This window comes from Polyodon spathula, chromosome 58, assembly GCF_017654505.1.
Source record: "Polyodon spathula isolate WHYD16114869_AA chromosome 58, ASM1765450v1, whole genome shotgun sequence".
NCBI lineage: Eukaryota > Metazoa > Chordata > Actinopteri > Acipenseriformes > Polyodontidae > Polyodon > Polyodon spathula.
This window is the reverse complement of record NC_054591.1, coordinates 327,754-352,753: the sequence shown is the minus strand read 5'-3', so window position 1 is coordinate 352,753 and position 25,000 is coordinate 327,754. Positions and strand designations below refer to the sequence as shown.

At 42.1% G+C, this 25,000-nt stretch overlaps 1 protein-coding gene across 1 annotated transcript in view; it reads left to right on the top strand.

Moving 5' to 3' along the window:
• The window catches only part of LOC121307712 (huntingtin-interacting protein 1-related protein-like), a 30,400-nt gene extending 5,434 nt beyond the window's left edge, over nt 1–24,966 (top strand). Inside the window, exons 3-28 of the mRNA XM_041239964.1 lie at nt 10,628–10,691; nt 11,216–11,358; nt 11,970–12,026; nt 12,313–12,393; nt 12,787–12,863; nt 12,949–13,010; nt 14,605–14,745; nt 15,113–15,170; nt 15,734–15,809; nt 16,273–16,410; nt 16,709–16,767; nt 16,991–17,063; nt 17,551–17,734; nt 18,775–18,863; nt 19,407–19,523; nt 19,786–19,887; nt 20,820–21,014; nt 21,389–21,536; nt 21,678–21,764; nt 21,916–22,023; nt 22,131–22,267; nt 22,921–23,031; nt 23,374–23,432; nt 23,972–24,002; nt 24,436–24,498; nt 24,694–24,966. Of these exons, the coding sequence (XP_041095898.1) occupies nt 10,628–10,691; nt 11,216–11,358; nt 11,970–12,026; nt 12,313–12,393; nt 12,787–12,863; nt 12,949–13,010; nt 14,605–14,745; nt 15,113–15,170; nt 15,734–15,809; nt 16,273–16,410; nt 16,709–16,767; nt 16,991–17,063; nt 17,551–17,734; nt 18,775–18,863; nt 19,407–19,523; nt 19,786–19,887; nt 20,820–21,014; nt 21,389–21,536; nt 21,678–21,764; nt 21,916–22,023; nt 22,131–22,267; nt 22,921–23,031; nt 23,374–23,432; nt 23,972–24,002; nt 24,436–24,498; nt 24,694–24,798 (2,565 nt within the window). The 3' untranslated portion in view covers nt 24,799–24,966. The remainder of the gene's footprint in view (nt 1–10,627; nt 10,692–11,215; nt 11,359–11,969; nt 12,027–12,312; nt 12,394–12,786; nt 12,864–12,948; nt 13,011–14,604; nt 14,746–15,112; nt 15,171–15,733; nt 15,810–16,272; nt 16,411–16,708; nt 16,768–16,990; nt 17,064–17,550; nt 17,735–18,774; nt 18,864–19,406; nt 19,524–19,785; nt 19,888–20,819; nt 21,015–21,388; nt 21,537–21,677; nt 21,765–21,915; nt 22,024–22,130; nt 22,268–22,920; nt 23,032–23,373; nt 23,433–23,971; nt 24,003–24,435; nt 24,499–24,693) is intronic.
• The last annotated feature ends 34 nt before the right edge of the window (nt 24,967–25,000 follow it).

Below are 25,000 nucleotides of genomic sequence, written 5' to 3'. Positions count from 1 at the left end.
TATCGGCGGTTTACAACAAGGAACACGGTTACAGGTCCGGCTTGTTATTGCAACTCAACTGAGAAGTTAGCACTGTTTGAAATCGGGTGATAAATATGTTGCACTGGCCAATATGTATGACTTTCGAACAGTTTGTGTTGAAAGATGATATATATTCCAAGTGGGTTTATCAGAATCAATGTCTAAGTTATGTCCACTCTAGTTGGGTGAACATGGAGCTCCAGTGGTAAATATTGTGACAATTAATACACCAATTAACCAAACACAGAAACGTTTCAGTAAATTGTTATAAAATGTATTAATATATACGATTTTATGTTTTAATACGCACCCACTTTATTCAACAGCATATTAAAAGTACACATTATGATTTTTTGATGCAACTGTTAGGAATTCTCAAATATATATTGTGACACCACCGGTCGCCCCAACCTTGAACTTGCGGGTTGAATCGGGGGGGTTGGGGGGTGTATATGCATACAAAGCAGTACGTGCTTTCCCTGTGGAATAAGCCAGGCGTGCTCATTTTGTAAAATGTTAGTTAAAAATGTTAATAATAAATTAAGGTTCCTCGTTAGTTTAAACGTATGCAAGACTTCAACAGTTCTGTTTGCTTACATTTTTCAAAGTTGGTTATCTAGCAGGAAAAAAGCTTACACTGCGTTTAAAACAAACAAACAAACAAACAAACAAAAAAACCCCGCTTGACGCCGCCTCCCACCCGCTGCAATGCTATATTATTGGCGTTTATAGTAGAAACAATTGACAGGTAAACAAACGCACCCAACAGGCTTCCTGGCAATACAGTTCATTCACACCTGTCGGTTAGCTGCCCTTGTAGAACTTGCAAACCACTGTTTGGAAACCTGAAACTAACAATATATGGTCCAAGGCAATACATTATTTGTGTAACATAAACTATAGGCTAACTGCTTTAATAGGGACAACTATTTTAGAAATGATTTGGATATACAGTTTTATGAATGGGCATATTTGAAATTGTTTAATTTATATATAATCACACACACACACACAACACACACTTTGCTGGTGATTTACATACTGCAACATATTGACTGTTTTCAAACTTATGTTAAAAAGGAACATTTATCAATATTATTTTTTCGATTGTTTTTTTAATTGATGGTGTATTACCTCTGCCAAGGCCAGGTTGAATGAAGTGCATGCTTTCAAAGCTATTATTTACCGCTCCAATGAAAAGAGCCAGCGATATTTATTATATTTAATTTTCAATCTGTTTCCACATCTCCACCTTTTGAGTTTCATTTTTGCTTTTCAACTGATATCTTCGTGATAAGGTAACAACTATATTTAAATAAATCTAAACTATTTTAAACCCACATGGGGAACAACTCTCTTATTGACTAATAGATAAGCAAAACTATGTATACACAGTGAAGCAAGTGACTCAGCAAAACGTTATAGAATGTGACTTGACTTTTGTAGTGTAAAAACAAATGTGTACTAATTAATACTTATGGAGTGGATGATACATTTGTGCTATAATTTACTTCAGGCACCTAACTAAAATACAAGTGCCAAACATTACAGCATAAAGTATACAAATACTAAAATGTGCTTATAACCTGTTGCACAAGATTTCTTTAATTCAGAATCTGGTATTCAGTGTGTCATAATCACATAGGGATCAGGGTCTGCTAATGTATCTCTTTCTGATACACATCGAGCGCTTTTGTCACAAAAGGGAAGTTCCGCTTTCCATGTTAGAACTGTTATTGTTTGTCTGATAAGCAGTCAATTAAATGTGTGCCTTTTGTAAAGAGATAAAATATCTCTGCATAGTAGTCCTGCAGATTCGGGCCAGATGTCTTCGTGCAGTAACAAATGCAAACCGTTCAGCAGCAGGGGCCTGACTGGTCAGAGTTTGAGATCCTAGTGGTCACTTCAATAACTAAACAAGGGAGGTTCTGAAGCCCAGGTCTTGGTGCAATGCTAGTGTCTGTTTCTAACCTTAGACAGGTCATGTAAAGCAATACAAACCCCTTGCACTGTAGTGATTGATGGTATGCTTCACTGTTGATCTCGCACAGTCCTTGCGCTCTTGACAGCCTTTCGCATTTATTCTATCTGTGCACTGAGAAGTATTGGTCAGTCACTCCACACCAAGCGCTAGAGCTTGAATGCTGGTCTCTTCTTTTGGTTCCCCTCCAATGCAGTGTGCTCTCTCAGGATTTTGGTTGGATTTCAAAGCTTTGTTGTTCGAACTGTAAATGCTTTTGCTATTATTTAGCGTGCTCACACTCTTTAATATGGTCGGTTCACTTTGCAAATGGAAAGAGATCAAGCTAAGTTGCTGACATTGTCTCCTGAGAAAATGTGCTTGCTGTTTAGAGTGTATTCTGACGTGTTTTACTGAGGTCTTCTTTCTAGTTGTCACTTCACTCTTTATTCACACCTCAAGGGAAAATAAGCCTTAGTTAGACGATTTTGCCAATGCAAAATGATCCACAGTCGGGTGGGAACAGGACAAGCCAAGATGGGCTGGATGGCCTCCTCGTTCGTAAATGTGTTCCTATCTTCTATATAGTAATGAAGTTCCCAGTATGTGGATCTTCTGTTTGTGTTGATGGAGTCTCAAGTTTGGAGCGTGGACTGAAATAAAGATCTGGTTTTTCATTTGTGGTACAGTAGCCACTAGCTGTTGAATACAGGTGCCCTTCATGTGTTCCCTCCACTGAAGGATCAAGAAGAAACGGGTTTTGTTTTGGCAGGTGGAAGGCGTTCATCTGGGAGGACTGCAGTGTACAGTAGAGTGATTCCAGCAGAAATGTTTTAATGCAATAACTGTTGCACTACAGTAGAGTTTCTGCATTTCTAGCCCATACACATAGAATAGGAACACTTCGGAGTCTGAAATTAGCATTCTCTGACAGTTACAGCATCCAAAGCTGTGCATTTTAATATACTTCACTTCAATCTGCAGTTTAAAAAAAACAACCTTTATTTGATCCTTGGTTTGGTAAAACCTTAATCTATCATAGCTACGCAACATTAGTGACTGTGTTTTAAATTTTTTGACTCCTGTGATGAAACTTTCCATGGATATTTGTTACAATAACATATTGCATATCCTGCACTACTGGGGGCTATATTTTGGAAACTTCTGTATTTCCTTTCTGATTTTTACCGTAGTAATCAGACAGCTTTTCTGTGATTTAAATTTAGTTTTTTTTGGGTTTTTTTTTTTTTTTGCTGTATACAATGTTTTCTTACTGTGATTAACATGTGCGTGTTTTGGAATTCTTTTGCTGTATACAATGTTTTCTTACTGTGATTAACATGTGCGTGTTTTGGAATTCTTTTGCTGTATACAATGTTTTCTTACTGTGATTAACATGTGCGTGTTTTGGAATTCTTTCAGTTTTTTGAGTGTTTCTTTTTAATTACCGGTTACCGTAAACACGTATTGTTTGTTAATTCATTTACTAGGGCGTGCTCATTGCCTGTGGCAGGTAGCAATATACTGGCTGGTATTTTAAACACAGACTGACGCAGTCTATACTTGCTTAACCATAGCAACAGCATGGCTCTTGGACTGGAGTGTTTCAGAGTGGAAGAATGACTGACTGACTGAATTAATGCATGCATGCATGCTGTTGGAATCACATGCTGCTGCTGGTATTATGGGATCATGGTATTCACGCAATGCTGCTATCCCTGTCACTGGCACTGATGTGCTAGAGAAGCTAACTGCGCTGGCATGAAGACACTTGACAAAAATCCTCTGCAGCAGAACTGGGTGTTCCTCAAGAAGAAATGGGTCTAACTGAGTGCTTTGTGTCATTGACAGTTTGACTTTGATAGCAATAAGACGCAATACTGCTATTGCTCTTGCATGTACGGTAAAGTGCCCAATGCAAAATGGTCCACAATCACATGTATTGCTAATATACAGGCATAGTAATAAAACCCCTGAATATTGATCTTCAGTCTGACCTCCCTGTTGAAGTATATTTAATGAATGAATTTAGCCGGTTTGCATCTAATTGTATATTGCTGATTTACAATGTGCAATTTTTATGCTGCCTTTTAAATAAATGTTACATACACTTGTAGTTGTTCAGTTGTCAAGCAGAGTGGTGCGGATGTACAGCTACTGTTCTGCTCTGTATGGAATGGATTCTAGAAATAAATTCCAAATGGGCTCTAAATCCATTAAGCATTATTTAGGGTTCGTTCATTATTACATTTAAGCAAGTCCGATTAAGGTAATGCTTTTTAGAACTGTTATCTTTTCATAAATAAAGAGTGAGGTTAAAGGATTTTTGGAAAACTTCCTAATAACTGATTTGTGTGTGTGTCCCAGTTTTGGAAATGGCTCAGTGAGAGTTCCCTTGTTGTTTCTTTCTCTTCAGGAAATATAAACCAGCTTCTGTATAGCTACCACCACCCCCTCTCAAAGCTCTTCTGTGCTTGCAGAAAGTCAAAGAACACAGCAAGGTTATAGGTATAGGCGAAAGAGTTACTGTTCAGTATGATAGCTGGATCACTCCAGGTAGACCTTATCAACACTGTTGACGGGTCTGCTTATATACCTGTACATGTGTAAATCCTTTTATTTTTACCATTCATTGTTCTGTTGTCATTTCTGCTGCAGTCTGTGTTCCTGCTCTCTGCAATCCTCAGTCTGTACTGTTCTCTTTTTAGGAACCCTGCAGTTTGATGGCAACCTTGACTAGCGAGTTCAGCATATGTGTGGTTGGTTCTTCTGATCTAATGATGCAGACACTGCGTATTCAGACAACCTGCTTATAAAGCCAGAAAGTAAAGATTTCAGCAAAAATCTTTGCAAAGAAGCAGAGAAAACGCTTATATAGCAAAGATAAACTGGTCAGAAATGATACCATTCACAGAAGCTCTATAAGGCAGTAAATGCGAGAATAATTCAGAATGTTAAACAAGATGATGTTGTCAGTCGGGGTGAAGGTGAATGGAGAAACTATTATTCTGTAAAGTAAAGGAACAGGGAGAAGCAGGGGGAAGTGAGGTTGTGGGTCACCTATAACCAAAAGGCATGTGTTTTTGGTTTGTAAAACAGTGCAGTACCCAGTACTATAAACTGTGATAAAAAGGCAAGCAATGTCCTGGAAGGGATTTCATGGTTCTGAGTTTATCTGGTGAACTATAGAGGTTAAGAACTTAGCAGCTAGTTTGGCAAGATTTTTACTAGTAGCGTCACGGCTGACTAAAGAATAGTCCCTTTAAGTCACTGCTTGCATTAATTGTAGCATATTAAGTTTCCTATCTATGTATTTATTTGATAATGCATGCATGTATTAATTTATTTATTTTTTCCCCCCCAACGTTTTTGCAGGGCAACTTCTCCAACTGTTTTAACATTTCTAAAAATATAAACAAAAAATCGTGACCAGAGGGGATGTTGTATTGGACTGTATTGCTCTGAGCAAATCCTGTTTTTTTTTTTTTTTCTCTGTAGTGAAAGTTACTCCTCTCATGTTCCCCCCCCCCCCTCCCCCTCCAGTGTACACCATAACAAACCAACCACTGTGTGCTAATGGACCGGCAGAGCTTTGCACCTCTCCTGGGCTGCCGACTGAGCAGGAGGTGTTAAACCTGGCTCTTACTACAATGAGGGAGTTCTATTCAGCCTGTCAGTGGTCAGGCCCGCCTGTTATTTTAATTCATTAAAATGCGTCTTTGTACTGGCGATGCTGTGTGTGTGTGTGTGTGTGTGTGTGTACTAGGCACACAGTAGATGTTATTGTACGGCAGCTGGATAAAGCAATACCCTCCGTCCTTCCTGGAATTCATCACGTTGCCTGCTCTGTGCAGATAATATTAGAGTACACAGTTTTAGGGTCACCGTGGTCTTTTTATAAGTTCAGAAGTTGTTTTTAGCACAGTATCGTTATGGAGGTTAAAATTTGTTAAATAGTTTCAGGACAGTTATGACACATTTTGGCTTGCTATTGCTACAAAACTGTTTTTTTTTTTTTTTTATTTTTTTTTTTATTATAAATCCCAAGTGAATTAAATCTTGGATTAAATAGATTTGGTTTGATTTTAATAAGCTAATTTCATGAACAAATACTGATATTAAAATGTCCTTGAAATAAAAATTTCTGAACGCAGGTCTCATATTAAGGGTTTGAAGATTTAAAGTGAATTTAATTGAAAAAAAATCTAAATGCTAAAGAAAGCTAACCCAATTGTACTGTAGATGTAATGTACCCTGGGAACCTTTTTATGCTGAGTGTTAGAAATGCATGGGCATGCTTACTAGATGTAGTAGAAACATCTCAACACAAACAATGCAGTCTGCTCTATGAAATTAGATTGAGATGAGTTGAATGTTATGCATGCGTGACAAGTCTCTAGGAGCTGAACAACCCCTCCTAGTTTTATTCTTCTGATTTCTGAAATGTTATTGTGGTTTGATTGGGTCTGCAAAGGAAACAAGTGTCGTGAGCTGGTACTATAGGTGCATTGCTAGTCATTTGCGTTCACCAGCATGCCATGCTTCGTGAATCCATTCTCATTCCTGTTATTCTGTATGCTGATGTGCGTATGTTTAAAAAGCTGCTCTGCTTCTACCTTTAATGGGTCTGTTTTTAATTCAGTATTTCCTTGTTAAACTGAAGTCCTTATTTTGTGATGTACTCTGTGACCTTGGAGGCTAGACCTCACATCTCTGAAATAAGCTGATAAGGAGCAGCATAAACAGCTGCCTGATGCATACAGGAGCGTTCAGTCTGGATCGCTGTCGTCTCTGACTAGGACACAGCACCCGGCTATCTGATGATCTCAAAGAGAAGGGAGTCTCTGTGCAAAACCAGGGATGAGGTGGTAAGCACTGCGGCTTTTACTGCTCTCTGATTTCAAAACGTTATCCATCCATGTGTAAGTCTGTGCCAGTGAAAGGGTATTCTCGATTTGTTGCTTTTCCTTTATGTGCAGGCGTGTGACCTTGCCTGACCCATTTATTCTTTTAATGGGGCTGATGCTGCTAGTTTATCATCATATGAGCAATATCAAAATTGATACTGTTTTTCTCCAGGGAGGGAGATGTAAGGATCTTAATGGACTCTGAAATCCATTCTTTAGTTGAAGGACATGAGCTCTGTCAGCTGCAGATCAGTCAAACAGTGCCATCACAGTGCTTCAGCTGCAATAGAATAGAATAAAGGCCATTAGCTTGCAGGTTAACCTTAATCAATCTCACTCTAAAATCATATAGCAAATGATCATTGTGTTGTATTGCAATTGCCTGAATTGACTGTAAAATTAGATTGCTTAATATTTAAGGGCTGACCTGTAAATCTCAAGACGCAGGCAAACGTGCAGTACAAATGCATTATGATTTCAACCCCCCCAGCAATTTCTATACAAGAGCCGCATGCATGTTGTGGTGCTAGGCACTGCACGCTGTGGCTCCCTGTGCTGCTTCAATAACCAGAGCTGATTCCCTCCTGGTACAATAACTACTTGTCAGACTGGAGCTTTTTGAATTTCTTTATTTATTTTGCATTTGCCAGGGCCGGTTCGATATTAATGAACCAAAGATACGGTTCCCACCACAAGAGAGGTCTTCATTAAATTGGATCACTCTACTTGTGTGTCTCCGGCTCTTGGATCCCTTTTTAATTGATGCCACAATAGGCCACTGTCTTAAGTGAGATCATGAGTGAGGCCCTAAATAATGTCTTTATGCACTCGGGAATACCAGCTGCAGAATTCCTCAAACAAGCTGCCTCCTCCTCCTCCTGTGAGATGATTTCCATGACCTTTATTCATAAGTAAGCCATTACGAATTCAGAATCCATTTCCTGGGTGCAGTGCTTTGATGCTGGGGCGAATGGTAATGGCTCTGATGAAGGACTTGTGGTTGAAACTGTGTACTTGTTCTGAGGGGTATTTCACCCTGCAATACTCTTCCTGTGTTGTCAGACAGATCTTTATTTATGTGTTTGGTATATGCACAAGGAACGGAGGGCTGCAGAAATACTTGGGCATTCCTTGCGCAGTGTTTGAGTGTGTGCTCAGATTTTGGTTTTCCTGTCATTATCGTGCGTGATGGAGCTATGCCAAATACCACGTTTAGGTTTGAAAACAAAGCCAGTTTAATGTTAAGTAATCCTTACAACACACAATTGAAGTTGTTTGCATTTACTTAGGAACCCAGTGGCCTTGCCAATCAGATACAACACAGGACTAGAAGTAATCCAGATATGTTGCATTGAGGGGGGCATGGGTAAATCACAGGCAGGCAAAGAGAGTCGTTCCAGCCACGTCCTAAATGTTTTTAATCCTGTTGAACTTTGACTTTCCTCTCTCCTGGAGTAAGCCCCTGAATGGAATTCATTAGCAACATGTATAATTACTTTCACTTTAAAAAACATTTCTAGATGCAAGGTCATTGCAGTACTGTAAGTAGATTACAGTAGTTTTTTCATAATGATAAAAATAAAGAGATGCATGAAACATAACTTATTTTGGTACAGTATTTGAGGTGCTGTCACTTGGCATCTCACTAAATGTCATACAGTTCTACTTTGATCTTACTCAAGTGCTAAATGTAGACTAGGCTGGATTGGAAGTGTGTGAATCATGCTTTTGTCTCAGAAGAGACGCAAGTGCTCAGTCAGCCTGACCTCTGCAGCTGTCCCATTCTCTATGTAAACTGTACGTTTTCATGGGAATGTAAATTTACTTGCGATGCGAATAAATGGCAAGTTGTAACGCTGTGCAGGAATCTCATTGTGGAACCTCTTTGTGTTTTAAGGACGAATCTTTCACGAGACACTTAGAAGACTTTGAGAAAGACTTGAAGCCGAAACTCCTTTAGAGTGACTCTAAATTTGCTAGGAACATCTTGCAGTGGCTGACTGTGGAACGCACTGGTCAGTGTAATAATGACAGCTGTCATGATTAGTGGCAAACATGCTCTGGACAGTGGTATGAGCTGCTGCCATCCTGATGTTTCAAGTAACCCTTCTGTTGCCAGTTACCCTTACCCTTCTGTTGTAAAGCTGCAAGTGTTTGCTAACTGTGTTTTTAAATAACACCTCTACAGCTTTCCAGCACCTGTTATTGAGGTGAAAAAAGGGTGTCTGAACCAAGTCCACCCAGCAGCTCTCTGTGTGGCACCCCCTGCATTGAGACCCCACCCTTCGCTCCCCAGCCTTGTAAACAAATACTTCTGGAAGTTACACTTTAATGTTGTGTGTGCAGGAGTGGCACTCCTGTTAGTGTGGCTGGTATCTGAGATAAGATTCTCAAGAAACTTTTGAATGGGAGTTGGTCCTCGTATCGCCAGCCCTCCTTTTTATTTTCTCAGGTAACACTTGCATACAAAATAATCCTAATCAGAGAAAACAGACTGCTTTAAAAATAGGACTGCGGGGTGGAGGGGGTAGAGAATGTGTGCAATGTGTATTTAACCTGGGTAATGAGTCAGTGATACAGTATGCAAAGGAGTAGTGGTAAAACACAACCGTGCAGATTTACTGCTTTCCTTTGATTTAATATTGCAGTTTTCTGTTCCTCGGTCCCCCTCCACCTCGCCCACTGTATCTGAAAACACCTCTCGTGATTTCACTCTGAAGGGAGCTGGTTCACTAGCTCACAATCTACAGGTCCAGACTCCATGTCTGTGTAACAATCGGCCTTTATTTATGCATATGTAAGGGATGATGGACAAAACCTGGATGCTTAGTCAGACTCTATATTAAGGGCTGATGGCAAGGATGAAAGTAGCAGCTGTTGTCACACAGTTTCTATTGTATTGAGCTTTTAGCTAAAGTGTTTGCAGATTCCTTGTGTTTAACGTGTTTTAGTATGTTCTGTGTTCACTGCTGGTTTTGTACTAGAGCACACACAGAAGCATATTTGACACATGTGGAGTACAGCACTTTCCTTTTTATGTGTGAGCAGAAGGGAGATGTCTAATGACAGGAAAGCAAAATACACAGTGTCTCAGTAACAGATTTACTGATATAACATTTATGAGCCCAGGGGTGTAATAAGGTTGAAACGCTGCTTAAGGGTGTTTTTACAACATGTTGAAAATGTGTTGGGGCACAACTAATTAAATCTGTGTCATGTAAATGAAAGATTCAGAGAGATCTGTTTTATTTAGCCTCTTGTGATGCTCCCGCTGCGTGCTGAGCGTGCTGCCCTCAAGGGTACTGCAGTAATGCAGAGCCCTCTGAAACGTGTATTGGGAGTCGAGACGTGTTGGTGCCGAGCAGGGAAGGCTGGAGACAGAGTGGCTGCTGGGTGTCGGTTGAGCCAGAGCTTCTAGTTTGCTGTTCACGTTATATCCTTGTGAAAGGTGCTTTAGCGCCAGGCCAGGGGCTGATACAAAAATGAAACAGTGTTCCTCACATTCTTTAAAGAGGTGTACGAGGGGGGGTGATTCCCAGTGGAGGAATCGGCTGATCCACAAACCAGTGATTCCAAAAAGCTAATGGTGACCACACAGGGGTTGATAAAAAGCACAAATGGCAGAAAGTTGGTTTGAAAGTGCCTCGCTGGCTGCTTGACTGTAACTGTGTGTTGTCGAGTACAGTGCTCTTCTGATTTTGTGAATGAAGCTGAAGTCTGCTCTTTTTCTCTGTTTCAGTGCACCAGCATCAGCAAAGCCATCAGCTCGAGCGAGGCCCCTGTCAAGGAGAAACATGCACGCAGTATCCTTTTCCACACTTAACACATTGCACAGTCATGCCAGATAGTCCTCCTCCTATTACCTGACGCTAACCAACAACTGCAACATTTCAACATGTTTCTTTGCTATCTCGTCTGTTTCATTTCTGTCATATAGGCTACTCTAATTCTATGAAGCCTGGTACTGAACCAAACAAACTAAGAACACAGGGATAGAAATAAGACCCCCATTGCATAGCAGTTTCATCCGTTCCCGGTTTTACTGGGAATTTAATAAGCACACCTGAGCTTGTTCCATACACACGGTGGTTAGTCATGCTCATAGTAAAACCTGGAATGTGTGAAACCGCTGTGGAGTCTTATTTCCATCTCTGGGACAAAACCATATATGTTGTGTTCTAGGGTCTAAGTGTTTTACTCCTTTTAAATAGGAGTTTGAAAAAATTCCCAGAGGACTGTACAAAAAATATAGCGTCCCCTCATTGAGCCGATACTTGGTGCTACTGCATCTTCACACTGAAGGGGTTTTTCCTTGATTCCTGTGCATGAATTATTTTGGGGACCCACCATGAGAAAGGCGCCTTCACCTTCTGGTCCTACGCCATCGGCCTCCCGCTGCCCAGCAGCTCCATCATCAGCTGGAAGTTCTGTCACATCGTGCACAAAATCCTCCGCGATGGGCACCCCAATGTAAGTAACCCATGTGTGGTGACCAGGGATGTGAGCCATCATTTAAAACCAACTTTGTTATACCCATAGCAGTGTTACAGCAGCACTGTTCTCCCAGATTGCACGGGACTTCAGTCCCTGATTTTGTATTCCAGCAATGGGCAAACAGCTGCTGTGAGCTTCAGCACCATGGAGCTTTATGGTATACGAGCAACAGAGGGAGTGGTTTATGCACCTGTGTCATTCACAGCAGCCCATGTAAAGCACAGATCCTAGCTGTAATAGTCTGTTGGAAGCATTTTTTACTAAATTGTGTTTTATCCAACTTTAAAAGTCGGTGACAAAATGTCTAATTGCTAGGAAGGTGTTTGCATTTAGCACCAGGTTTTAAGAAACGAGGTCCTTAGAAAAAAATGTAATAACATCAAAGATGAAGTTGTTTTTTTTAAAGCTTAAGGTCTACTTTAAATGGAAAGTACAGTAGAAAACTACACCAGTCATTGCCTTCTCTAATGGGGGCGTGTTGTTTACAGTGCCTTTCTTTGGTGACGTCCCTCTGAACACTTCAGATGTGCTCCGAATGTCTAGAGACTATATGAAACTCATTTGTCCCATTCTCTCTGTATTGGTAGGTCCTCCAGGACTGCCTGAGACACCAGAGTAATATTCGGGAAATGGGGAGCTTGTGGGTGAGTGACTGACGAACCGCGCGGCCGATTCCTTCAAATGTTTTTATAAAAGTGGATTTGGTTCAGATAAGAATACGTTTTGCCGATTTGCACTCAATGGTCCTGCTTGCCTCACTCTCTGGCACGCATTTATTAAGATGATTAACACTGAAAGAGTTTTGAATTTCAGCTCACTTGGGATTAATAGTTTAACTGTGTAGATGGTTCTTGAAGACCGAGTTGTTCTTGTGATGAATGAACACGCTGAATGCTGAAAATCCAAACATTTCATATGTTGTTTTTCAAGGGTCATTTACATGATAAGTATGGACAGCTGGTGGTGATATACTCCTTGCTTCTGAACAACAAGATGAATTTCCATGCAAAGGTAAAGGGCAGCAGTGTTTTTATTATTTCGCAGTAACAATTAAACGATGTTGGAATAGAGGCAAAGACCAGCAAAAATAGCTTGTATCTCACTCAGCACCCTATCGTTTTTATTAAATATAGATACATGCGAATAATTCAACAGTATAGCTTATTTCAGTGTGACATCATTTCCATCAGATCTAATGCACCTCATACGAAGAGATTTCAGATGGCTGCATCACGTCAGTGTCGGGGTCTCCTATATATTATGTAGGATAGTGGCTCCACAATTCAAAATGGAATTGCTGGGTTTGTTGCACAACAAGGCCTATTTTAAAGGATCTGGTGTATTTTAAATGACGATTTTTTCTTCACAAAGCTCACATTTCCCTCTTCCCTTGTTTGTTCGAAGCAAACTCAATTCCCAGGAAACCTGGAGCTGCAGGACGAAGAGCTGGAGAAGGCTGCTGGAACTGACATCAATAACGTGTAAGGCTACTCTCAATTCTGAGCATGTACAATCCACTCTCAAAAGTCTTCCAACAGTATGTATTGATGTGTTTATTTATTCTAGTTTCCAGCTAACAGTGGACTTGTTTGATTACCTGGACTGTGAACTGAAACTTGCTGAGACTGGTGAGTAGTTCTGACCAGTAACTTGAGGGCATCTAATGAGATTCCTGGATCTTTGTAAGTGGAGAAATCCTCGCCATCCTTCCATTCCAGGTCTTTATTCCAAGCAAGTAGTCAATTGAACCTGCTAAGGGTTTCTCATTTAAGACCTGATTGGATCAAGCTCACACTGGAGGTAATAGTGATCCTATTTTCTGTGGACCAGCCTCCTATAATGTGCTCTTTCTATCCTGTGATGTGTACCTCCCGCATTCTAAACCAGGACAGCATTGAGTTGATAAACAGGTTTGACACAGGTTCTCATTGTTCAGTGTTAAGTATTAAAGAGGCACGGTGGTGCAATAGGTACAGCGTGTGAATCCATTGTCTTCAGCATTGTTTTAACCTAATTCGGGAAGTTTCCTCAGGTCCTGTGCAATGGTATAGGAGGTATTGTACTGTACAGTGTGTTTACTTGCTCGTGTCAGCCTCAAGCAGCAATCGCATCATGCTTCCCCCTGGGGCTGTGACCAGGAAGTTAACCTGATTGCCGTCTAACAAATATAATTAACAATCAGCATGTTCCGCCTCGCCCCATTCCACCTGCCGATGACAGCACGCTCTGCGTTTGCTACAGGAAGTTTTTAACCCTTCCACTGCCGGGATCTGGCCTCCTGCTTTTTTTCCTTCTTTCCAATTGATGGAATTACTCGTGAATCTGAGAAAATGAAGGAATTGGCATACTAGCTTATAAGGCAGGAGTGGTCAGTCACGGTCGTGGAGGGTCATTCCACACCAGGTTAACTGGTAAAACTATTTAAGGGTCTAACCCCTGTTATAAGGCATCCAACCAGCACAAATATGCCAATATACAAGCACAGCTTGGTACTTTTAGAAGTTTTAATCTAAAAGTACCAAATTCCCCAGGGGGTGATTTTATACTGCAGACCCACTTCTTAGCATTTACTGCATACAATAACGATCCTGTAAGTTGTTGGGTCATTAAAGTAGATCCCCTTGTGGCTAGTGTTACATTGCCAAATAAATAAGTAATGACCTGTAACAAAAGCAGCCCTTAACTAAAGCTTTCACGAACAGTCCCACCCATTCTGCTGGATAATTTGCAATTTAATTGGCAGTTTTGTTATCGTTCTGAGGACTTTGTTGATGTGTTTACCAGTGAGTGGTTCACATGCTCTTGAGTAACAAGCCAACTGGTAACCCTACAAATCCAAAATAAAAAAACAGCTCATTCTGAGCCTCTCGAGTCACTTGGTTAGGCGTGTTGTGGGTATTAACGCAGACACTTTGAAAGCTAGATGAAGTCAAACATGGTGCCAGATATAATTGCATGTTCTTTAGCTTTAAACACAGCTTGCTTCTAGCTTAATCAACTCTTCAAGGCTCAACCATTGATATATCTTGTTGATATATCTGATTTAGCTTGGTTTCATTCCCCTTTTGAGGGAAATGGCCCAGGTTTTACGATGGACTTGATTAGCCACAACGTCTAGGTAACAAGCACAGTAAGAACCTGGATTGAACTTGTATGCAAGTGGTAGTGTTCTTTCCATCCCTGCAGTGTGTTGAGATCTCTCCTACCTGTGTTTGTGTGCAGTGTTCAGGCAGCTCAACACCTCCATCGCTGTGTCTCAGACTTCCTCCGGGCAGTGCAGACTGTCTCCAATGATCCAGGTGATCCAAGACTGCAGCCACCTGTACCACTACATCGTCAAGCTGCTCTTCAAACTGCATGCGTGTGAGTGGAGCTGTGAGGAGGTCTCAGCCGCGGCTCTGTCGGCAGGGCAGCTCCGCTTGAGCCTGCCTGCCTGCCCTGTCGAATTGCAGTCTCGAAAATACTTTGACCACCAAACACAAACCGCTTCTTCCACTGAGGGAATTGTTTGTAAAAGTGTTCAGACACCCTGCTGAGATCAGCACTACAAAACTAAAGGGTGTTGTGCACAGTATGATAAGAATGCCTCCACATTTGTGGGAGGCTAGAATAGGATTGCTAGTGCTGTAGGTTGTTAACAAATCCATCATTAAGCCTCAATATAGATAATTATTCATGAAGAGAATCCTTACTGGACTTTCAATTGCTCTTTGGCTTGTGTCCATTGCAGGTTTGCCGGTGGAAACGTTGCAGGGTCACAGAGAGCGGTTCCATGACCAGTTCCACAGGTAAGTCCAAAGATTAATGCTTTAAAAGGGACTACAAATAGGGGCTTGCTTTAGAACAACCATGAATGCATTTGAGACGGCTGCAAGTGGGGGAGGTGTGTTTTTGCTCTGTTAGCAGAAGTCTTGGTCTGAGTTGAAGTCTTGTAAGTGTACTGTATCCATGCTAGTCCAGACTCTTCCAAACTGGTCTTTATTTCTTCAAATGAGCCGCCACAGCCTTGTTGCAACCAAGTCTGTGTTTGTTTAATGGAATCTAGGTGTTAAATGAAGCAATGAAGGGCGTGTCTGGAACAATGTCTTGAATTAGAATCGACGCATGTTTAGAAGAAGAATAATGTGTCAGTTACATGTTGCTGAGGCAACAGCAGTTTGATTGGGATTTGAACTTGCAGATAGTGCCACTTGGTGGCCACATGTTATATACTGATGAAAGTTTCCCTTGAAGGGAATGTCATTGTATTTGTCAGCACTCCCACAGCTGTTTATAACAATGTAATTCAGGAGTTCAAGTGATTTACAGGTATACCTACAGTGTTTTACAAACAGGTGTTTTTATGTTTCAGCCTTAAAAACTTCTTCAATCGAGCGAGAGACATGCTGTACTTCAAGAGACTGATCCAGATCCCAAAGCTGCCTGACGTAAGAGGGCTGGGATCAGCATGCTAGATTACTACCCATATATGTGGGGATGGTGGAAATGGCGGCAATGTTGCATGGAAATCCAAAGGAAAAGATTTACATGACAATGTATTAATAAACAAGAAACTAGAACCATGAGTCACACATGCAGACACCAAAGTACATCGGCAATCAATAATAATAATAATCGCCCCCTTCCTAGTCCTCAGTAACACTTTCTGTCTACACCTGAAACTACTCTGCTGTTGTCCTTGATTGTTCATTCAGTGAAACCCTTGCACTCTAACAGTGTTAACAGACTCTCCACTATGGTGCCATGCTGGATATGTTTCATCTTGCCAGGGCTTCTAGTTCATGCCCAGTTCTTGAACACACCTCGATGTAATAGAAAGACTTGGCTGACACAGAACAGAAGCACTTGCCTTGCTGTGTTTTCCAGTGAGCTCTCTCCCTCTCTGTCTAGAGCCCTCCTAATTTCCTGCGTGCCTCAGCGTTGGCAGAGCATGTCAAGCCTGTGGTGGTGATGTCTGATGACGTGCCAGACGATGAAGAACCAGAGGCTCTGATAGAGGTCGCCTCCGCCCCGCAAACCCAACAGCAGGTACGTGGATATAGTGGAGGCCCGTGTGTGTTTGGGAACCTCTGAACCAGCTGTGTAACAAGCTTGGGTGTGTCTGTAATAAACTGCTAGTAAAACCAGGAATGGATCAAACGGCTATGCGATGGGAGTCTTATTTTCATCCGTGCAAATCCGAAATGCAAGCCTGCTGGAACTCTCCCATTCTAGTGAAAGCAGGTTGCATGTTGTCTCCTACGACCCTGCTCTACAGTCCACACTTTATTATGGTGTAAACAACATGGATTTGAATACGATTTTATTTACTGCGTTTATTTTCCAGAATGTGGTGGATATGTTTGACCAGGCCTTCGGACCTCCATCGAACGGTTTTGATGACCGGTAAGATCAACGTTGGGTCAGTATGTAATGTCCATTAGTGTAAATGAGAAAGTCCATGGAGAAATAATAAACACGACCCCCACCCCCAGTATTACTTCTCCGCCAGTTCCTCTAGCTGTCTGCACCCTGTTTCGTTAGGTTGTCGGTTTGCAAAATAAAACTTTGATTCTCAAATATCTGTTCTATAAAAATGCATCCTTGTGATGCTTGCCTCTGTTTACAGGGACGTTCAGATAGACAACCTGAAGCGAGAAGTGGAGATGCTGAGAGCCGAGCTGGAGAGGATCAAATCCGAGGTACTTTGAGAGAGGTTGACGAGATTAATCATTAGATACAATTGTTTTTTTTCCAAAAGCCTCCCATTCAAGTGAGCAGCATATTAATCTATAATAAAGTCAATATACAATCAGACCAAATATTAAACAAGAAATCCTGATGCTTTCTGGAAATGTTCTTTGTTTTGTCAAGCTTTGCAAGGGTCCTGTAAATCCTTTCATTTTGCAATAATTCTGACTACTCTGCTACTTCACTATTAAATTAAATTCATTTTTTTGCCTCGATTCAAAATTTGATGGCATCAATCTTTACCAACAGTAGCTTAATGTGAGACTCTATGGATGGAGGAGGAGATGGAGCAGTTTTTAGTAGTAGGCGTAGTCATGCTAGTGACCATGGGAATCCTCATATCGGTAGTGGTGATGGTTTTAGTTGTAGTAGTAATAATGGTGGTATTGTAGCAGTGCTAGGATGAGCCTGTTGAAATGTGTGCTCCTCTGTTCACAGGCCCAGCGCTACATCACTCAGCTCAAGTCTCAGATCAACAGCCTGGAGGCAGAGCTGGAGGAGCAGCGCACACAGAAGCAGAAGGCGCTGGTGGAGAATGAGCGGCTGCGCATGGAGCTGGAGAGCCTGCGGAGGCAGCGGGCCGAGGGGGAGAGCCAGCTGGGACAGGTCCTCGAGGCAGAGAGTAAGACCCCACTCCCTGCAATAACACAGAGCGGCACAGGCTCCAGGCTGTTTAACAGTTTGTACCATTGATAGTTTACACTTTTCTCTGCACATCTTATTGCTAAAAACATTAACTGTTACACAGCTGCATTTCTCTGAAATTTTCCCTTTTTATCCCAAGTGTTTGTCAATTTGGACTTTTTTTTTTAATATACAAATGGAATGAAATCCTTGAAATGTGTTCTCTGACATACACTGAACAAAAATATAAACGCAACGTATAAAGTGTTGGTCCCATGTCTAATGAGTTGAAATAAAAGATCCCAGAAACTTGGCATAGTAACAGACTTCAGTGGGCAAATGCTCACCTTCGATAACCACTGGCATGCTGGAGAAGTGTGCTCTTCACAGATGAATCCCAGTTTCAACTGTACCAGGCAGATGGCAGAAAGCACGTATGGCGTCGTGTGGACGAGCGGTTTGCTGATGTCAGCGTTGTGAACAGTGTCCCATGGTGGCAGTGGGGTTATGGTATGGGCAGGCATAAGCTACAGACAGTGAACACAATTGCATTTTATCGATGGCAGTTTGAATGCACTGAGATACCGTGACGAGATCCTGAGGCCCATTGTCGTGCCATTCATCTGCCGCCATCACCTCATGTTTCAGCATGATAATGCACGGCCCCATGTCGCAAGGATCTGTACACAATTCCTGGAAGCTGAAAATGTCCCAGTTCTTGCATGGCCTGCATACTCACCAGACATGTCTCCCATTGAGCATGTTTGTGATGCTCTGGATCAACGTGTACAACAGCGTGTTCCAGTTCCCGCCAATATCCAGCAACTTCGCACAGCCATTGAAGAGCAACATTCCACAGGCCACAATCAACAGCCTGATCAACTCTATGCGAAGGAGATGTGTTGCGCTGCATGAGGCAAATGGTGGTCACACCAGATACTGACTGGTTTTCTGATCCATGCCCCTACCTACCAGTAATCTGTTCCCAGGTGTGCTGATTTCATGCTTGATTTCCTGGTTTTGTTTTTCTAATTGCAGAGAGAGCCCAGGCCACAGAGCAACGCTACAAGCAGCTGAAGGACAAGCACAATGATCTGGTCAGCAGACATGCAGAGCTCCTCAGAAAGGTAACTCGTTAACGATCATTAACTAAGCTGTCCGAATGAATGCGCTCTTTCCATGTGGCACACTCTCCTTACAAGGGTAAAGCTATAGTACCCCTCAGAACAGCCTGCCACAGCGAGAATAGCAGCACTGACAGTTATATTGACAAACAAATTGTGTGTTTTGGCATTGTTGCATAAACTTTTTTCAGTGCTGTTGCCGAGAGGGATTGTCGCAGATTATTTTTTCATTTACTTTTGTTACAAATTCCACACAGCTACTAGCTCTTTCTAGTTATCTGAAGCTCATTTTGATCTTGCTAGCAAGTTGATGTCTTTAAGATATTGCAGCACTTTGAGTTAAACAGAAGCTAGTTTAAAAAACATTGATGCAGACACAAGTTATCCCATTGTAAAATGCTTTATAAAAGATTTGAATTGAAATGTATGACCATTTCAAACGTTAAAATGCTTATAGGAAACTGTTCCCTCAGTGCTCGTCAGCACACAGTACTCCATTCCCCAAACCCGAACCAGATGAAACCTCCCGGTTTTTTGTCTCTCCAGAGTGCGGACACTTCAAAAATGCTTAGCGCGACCCAGCAGTCTCAGGAGGAGGTGGCCCGAACCAAACAGCAGCTGGCCTTCGAGGTGGAGCAGGTCAAACAGGCGTCCGAGATGAAGGTAGAGTCTGCCGGAATCCATCCCTCCTTGCAGCAGGCAGTGTGGTAGACTGGAAAACCAAGATGAATGTCTCGATGGCAATGAATTGTGCTATTTATTACATGTAAACCGCTAAAGAATATTTAGTTATTGTTCTCTTTGTTGTTTGATTGGTCAACTCCTACCTGCTTTATGTATAGATCTGAATCTGCCTGTGGTGGACCAGGTTTGAAGTTGAGTGCTCATTAACTTGGTTGTTTTATTCTGTTCGCGGTGGCTCCAGATTGAAGAACAGAATGTTCAGCTGGAAAGACTCCGAAGGGAACTGGAGGCCAGCCGGGCTGAACTGTCTCACATTCAGAGCAAGCTGCAGAGCTCCGAGCAGGTAAAGCACGATGCACATGGGGTTTAGTGTTCCTGCTTAACAGGGATGAGCTTGATGAAAGTGTCTACTGCTCTGTATTGAAGCTGGTTTAACTACAGTACAATGCCCCGATGCTGTCATTCACTTTACCTTTTACTCACTATCACTCACTATAGATAGATAGATAGATTAATTGTTTTAATTAATTCGTTTTACCACAAGTACATGGATGTACAGAGTATACCAGGAGACTGTCCATATACATAATAGCGCTTGTACATTACCTTACACAATGTATGAATTTGATTGGCTATGTGTGAAAGTCAGAGCAGTCCATTTGTAGAGGGAATGGCAGAAGGTCAGACACTGACAAAGCTTTACTTCAGTTTGCATGTTGCCATGTGTATGCAAACAAGTTTCCAAGTGTCTTGCAAATTTGATGTAAATGTCCTGCCATACAGAGAGCCAACATTTCATCATGTTCTCCCAATGCAAACAGGAAACCTGATCATCCTTGTAGGCTTGTTGTAATAGCAGCACCCTGTGTACCGTCCATGTGGAATCGTGGTACTGTAGAACATTCTGTGCTGTAGTGTTTTATCTCTGCAGAGTGTAAGGTTATCAAATCAAAACCAAGTCAAGCACACTGATGAAGGGACTAGCTGAAAAGTTTGTCTATTAGACTTTTAATATGTAAAAGAAAAACATCAGTGAAAGATACTAAAACTATTTAATTTTCTGAAGTTGTTAATTAGACACTGCCTGTCCATTATTAATTCAGTTGGTGTAAACTGAGATGTTGCAGGAGTGTGTGTGAATATTTAAATAAGGTTTTGCTTTGATAAGATTGATCAGTACAGAATGACAGGGGTTTGACTCCTGTTTGGCCAATTGGAGAGCACTCCAAGCAGTTTTATAGTGATCCGGTAACCAGTCAATCCGTGTGTGGTCAGTCTGGGCAGAAGCTGAGCAGCATGCTGGGGAGTCTGCAGGAGGAGGAGGGGGTGCTGAGGAAGAAGATGGCACAGCAGGAGGTGGAGCTCTGCTCTCTGAAGAGTGAGGTTCAGCAGAGCCAGTCTTCACTCCAGCGAGTGAGGGAGAGGAGCTCTCGGGAACTGGGGGAACTGCAAGGGAAACTGAGGGAGAAGGTGAGCCGAGCACAGGGAGGAAAGACAATCCCACCCCCTAGCTAGATCACTTCTCACTGCTTTCACAGAGCCTACCAGATCATGTCGTAGGATCTAAAAAACTGGGAACATTTTAAAAGATTAGATTCTGTGCTTTTAAATTCGATCCACCCCCAATAGGGATAATGATGTGCTAACAAGAGCCAAGACTTTTCTCGTTCCCTTTTTAAAAGTCTGTTCTGTAAGGATTCACTTATGTCATTATTCTTATGTAATTTGTAATCATTTTGCCACACTCTGAGTAACTGCTGGAATAGTGAACATTTACACAAGGGGCCTTTCCAGAACTATCTGCTGAAATAACCCTCCTCTCACACTCATTCTTTGTGACTCAGTTGAGCCAGGAGGATCTTCTCCAGCAAAAGCTCTTGGATGAGCAGTTCAGGCTGCTGCAAGGGACGGTGGCGGAGGCTGAAAACATCATCCAGGATGCCGTGGCCCGGCTGGACGACCCCCTGCATGTCCGCTGCACCAGCTCCCCAGGTATGTGAGGAGAGCAAAACGACACGGTGCGCTGCTCCTTCCCAGAGATCAGCTTCGCCCGCTGTGCTTAAACTCAGCGTGGGTATGTATGGCAGGCAGGGAGATGAATGTCACTAACCCAGCTTGTCTTCATTCTTGCAGATTACCTGATCTGCAGGGCAGAGGCCACATTGAGCTCTATCAATTCTGTGCAGCGTGGACACGCTGAGTACTTGAAGAACATGGGAGGTAATCGAGTACACAGCCCTTGCCTGATCCTTGAGCACTTTGTACACTCAATACAATAATAAACCAGTAAATGGGGGGGGTAATTGTGCTGTGTTTTCTAGTTGCAATGGTAACGCAGTAAGAACGTTTTTATATAAACTCTGGTTCCTAGATGCTGGGAGCCTGGTGCGACCCCTCACTCAGTTTGCCCACCTGACTGCAGACACCATAGTGAATGGGAGTGCCACTGCACATCTGGCCCCCACTGACCATGCCGATAGTAAGTACCGCTAGCCTGTTCTGTTCAGGACATGTGAATTAACAATACCCAGTATAGCACCAACACTTAGAATTGAGAGAGTGTGTTTTTTTCTTTTTTTCCTCCAGAGCTTACTGACAGCTGCAGGGACTGTGGGAATGTAAGCTTGCAGTTTTTGAAAGACATGAAGACCAAACAGTCTTTGGCACATGCGAGCCCAGAGGCTATCATACTGATCATTGAGAAGATCCTGCAGCTGGGCAAGGTAAGGGGGGCCAGTGCAGCCTCGAGTAATGGGATTGCTTCACAAAGGACTGGCCGAGTTATGTTCTTGACAAGTTCACTGGCCTGACACCTATGGATGTCCCTGTTGTACAAGCGGTGAAGTATGAGTTTAATATTGGGGTTCACAGGGGACTACAGACTGAAGTCTTCCTGCCAGTGTGGACTGGGATTGTTAGAGAATTGCTCTATATCAAAAACAACCAACTACCTTCCAAAAATTTCCTATAGTATACTGCACATAGTAGAGTATATTATGGGTGGGTTGGGGGTGAATCAAGCGCTCCAACGTTTCATATATCGCCATAGGATAAGATTTTTTTAAAATCGTTTTGAAGTTTGAGAAGTTGCCCTGCCAAAACTTCGGGGGAGGAAAAAAAACATTGGGCATTCTAAAATCGCTACATAGATAGGGAACGTAACAAGGTCCAATTTCTGCAAGCAAGATCTGACGGGGGTATGGTGCCTACATTGCTTATGAGTGGGGCAGAGCAGCCGGTTCAAAGCCCAGATAACCAGACTGTTCCATTCAGTGAGGTGAATAGAAGTGAGCACCTGCTTGTCATAATAATAATAATAATAATGATCAGGTCTTCAGTGTTGCAGCTAAATCGCTTTGCTTTCCTCCTTGTGTAGGACCTGAGGCCTAGAAGCATGGACTTCAACCAGGAGGAGCTGGGAGACATGGTGGATAAAGAGATGGCAGCTACTTCAGCGGCCATTGAAGAGGCAGTCAGAAGAATCGAGGTGAGCAGAATACACTCACAGTGCACAGATTCCATTGCATTGTTCAAACAGTTTGGACCTACTCTAGTTCTTAAATCCACTCTGAGGGATGATATTACTTTTTGAAATGGCTGTACTCCATATTTCCCACAAAAACTCATAACGGGTTCCACCCTGGGTTCTCCGGGTATGAGTTACACAGCTGTTTGCATGCACAGCGTTCCTCCCCTGCACAACTTCCCTGAATTGTGCCACTTGCCCTACATCAACACCTCACTTCCCCCTGGTGGGTCCTCGTTCTAGACGCATGTTGCAGTGCAATTCAAAACATTGTACTTTGCTTGTTTTCTTGTTTTTCTACAGGAAATGATGGACCAGGCTAGAAAAGACAGTTCTGGAGTGAAGCTGGAGGTCAATGAAAGGTCAGTCGGAGGAGACCGCGTGTTAAACAAGCAGCAGAATAATCTGCAGGGTTGGAGAAAAGGGTCTCTCTTCCTATGCTTGGTCATGCTGTTGGCAGATGCCAGGATTAATCTTGCATGTTGTTTTTACAGTAGCAGTTCAGCTGAGCCTTTTATATTGGAGCACTTTGCTTGCTGCTGCACTACCAGAGTGTCACGGCAGAGGGCACTATGGGCACACCAATGCAGAGTAACGCAATGAAGTTCTGGAGACATAGGCCTGTATTTGATCAAACTTGTTTCCTCCTGGGATAAAGTTGTTTATGAAGGGAAACGCACTCCAGTAGTGATACAAAAGTGGAAATAAATGTATAAAAGGTACTTTAACTTGCTTTTGTTACATTAACTGGATTTGTTTTCATTGCATAAATAGTGCAGGTTGTACTCTTAGGAGTTAAAAGCTTTGATAAACTGATGCAGTTTTACTCTACTGGATCACTTAAATACATTCACGCTTGATTTTAATCAGAATGAAAATAATAATGTATTTTCATTTTCAGAATCCTGAACTCCTGCACAAACCTGATGAAGGTGAGTTTGTTCCCATTTTGACATTGCTGGGGAATGTGCTCGGACCATTGACACTGTGTGCTTTCTTCAGCCGTAGCTACAAACAGATTCTTTAGGTCGAAGTCTTCAATGTTGAAATGACTTTGGGTCACATTCTTATTCTTGTACCACAGGGTGAAAAACCTCGAAATGGTTCCATGAGGAGAAATAAGTGTGTTTTATTGTGATTTTCAGGGTTACAGATGAGGCTTCCATTGCACTAGCATGTGTCCTCTTAGACATGACTTCCAGTAACATTGCACTGTGCTTTACATGGCAGTGTTGATGTACCACTGTGAAATTTCCTTCCTTTCACAAGAAGAGCTATAGTTTTCAAAATCTGACTTTTCTAGTGTTATGCAACAATGTGTTTGGACAGAGATTTTGTAATTGTAATTATATTTTGTTGTTGTAGGCTATCCACCTGCTTGTCATGGCCTCAACAGAACTACAGCGGGAGATCGTGGACAGTGGACGGGTAAAATCACTCAAGTGCATTTTATTTATGTATGTGTTTTATAAGAGCCAACTTCCCAACGTTTCGGTTTAACATACCTTTGTCAAGGGAAAGTGTGTTTGAAAACAGTGGAGGTTCTTCTAGGATTTTGATGCCATGGTAACTACATTCATTGATTTTGGCAAAGCTTAATGTGCAGCTCTTGTTCTTTTAAAGGGGGCAGCAACACAGAAGGAGTTCTATGCGAAGAATTCTCGCTGGACAGAAGGTTTGATTTCTGCATCCAAAGCAGTGGGCTGGGGAGCGACTCAGATGGTGTAAGTCTCAATAGGCCCAGGTTGCAGGCACCACTGTTCAGGATGATGTTATGAGCCTGCAACAGACTTCGTTACTTTTAGCATATCATTAAAATACCAGCTAGTCATATGAAAATGAAGCAGTCTTAGTCTATGGGAGTTGATTTACTTTGAGCAAAGACAGATCTAAAATATTGCTTACTCCCCCTAGATTTGTACATGTACGC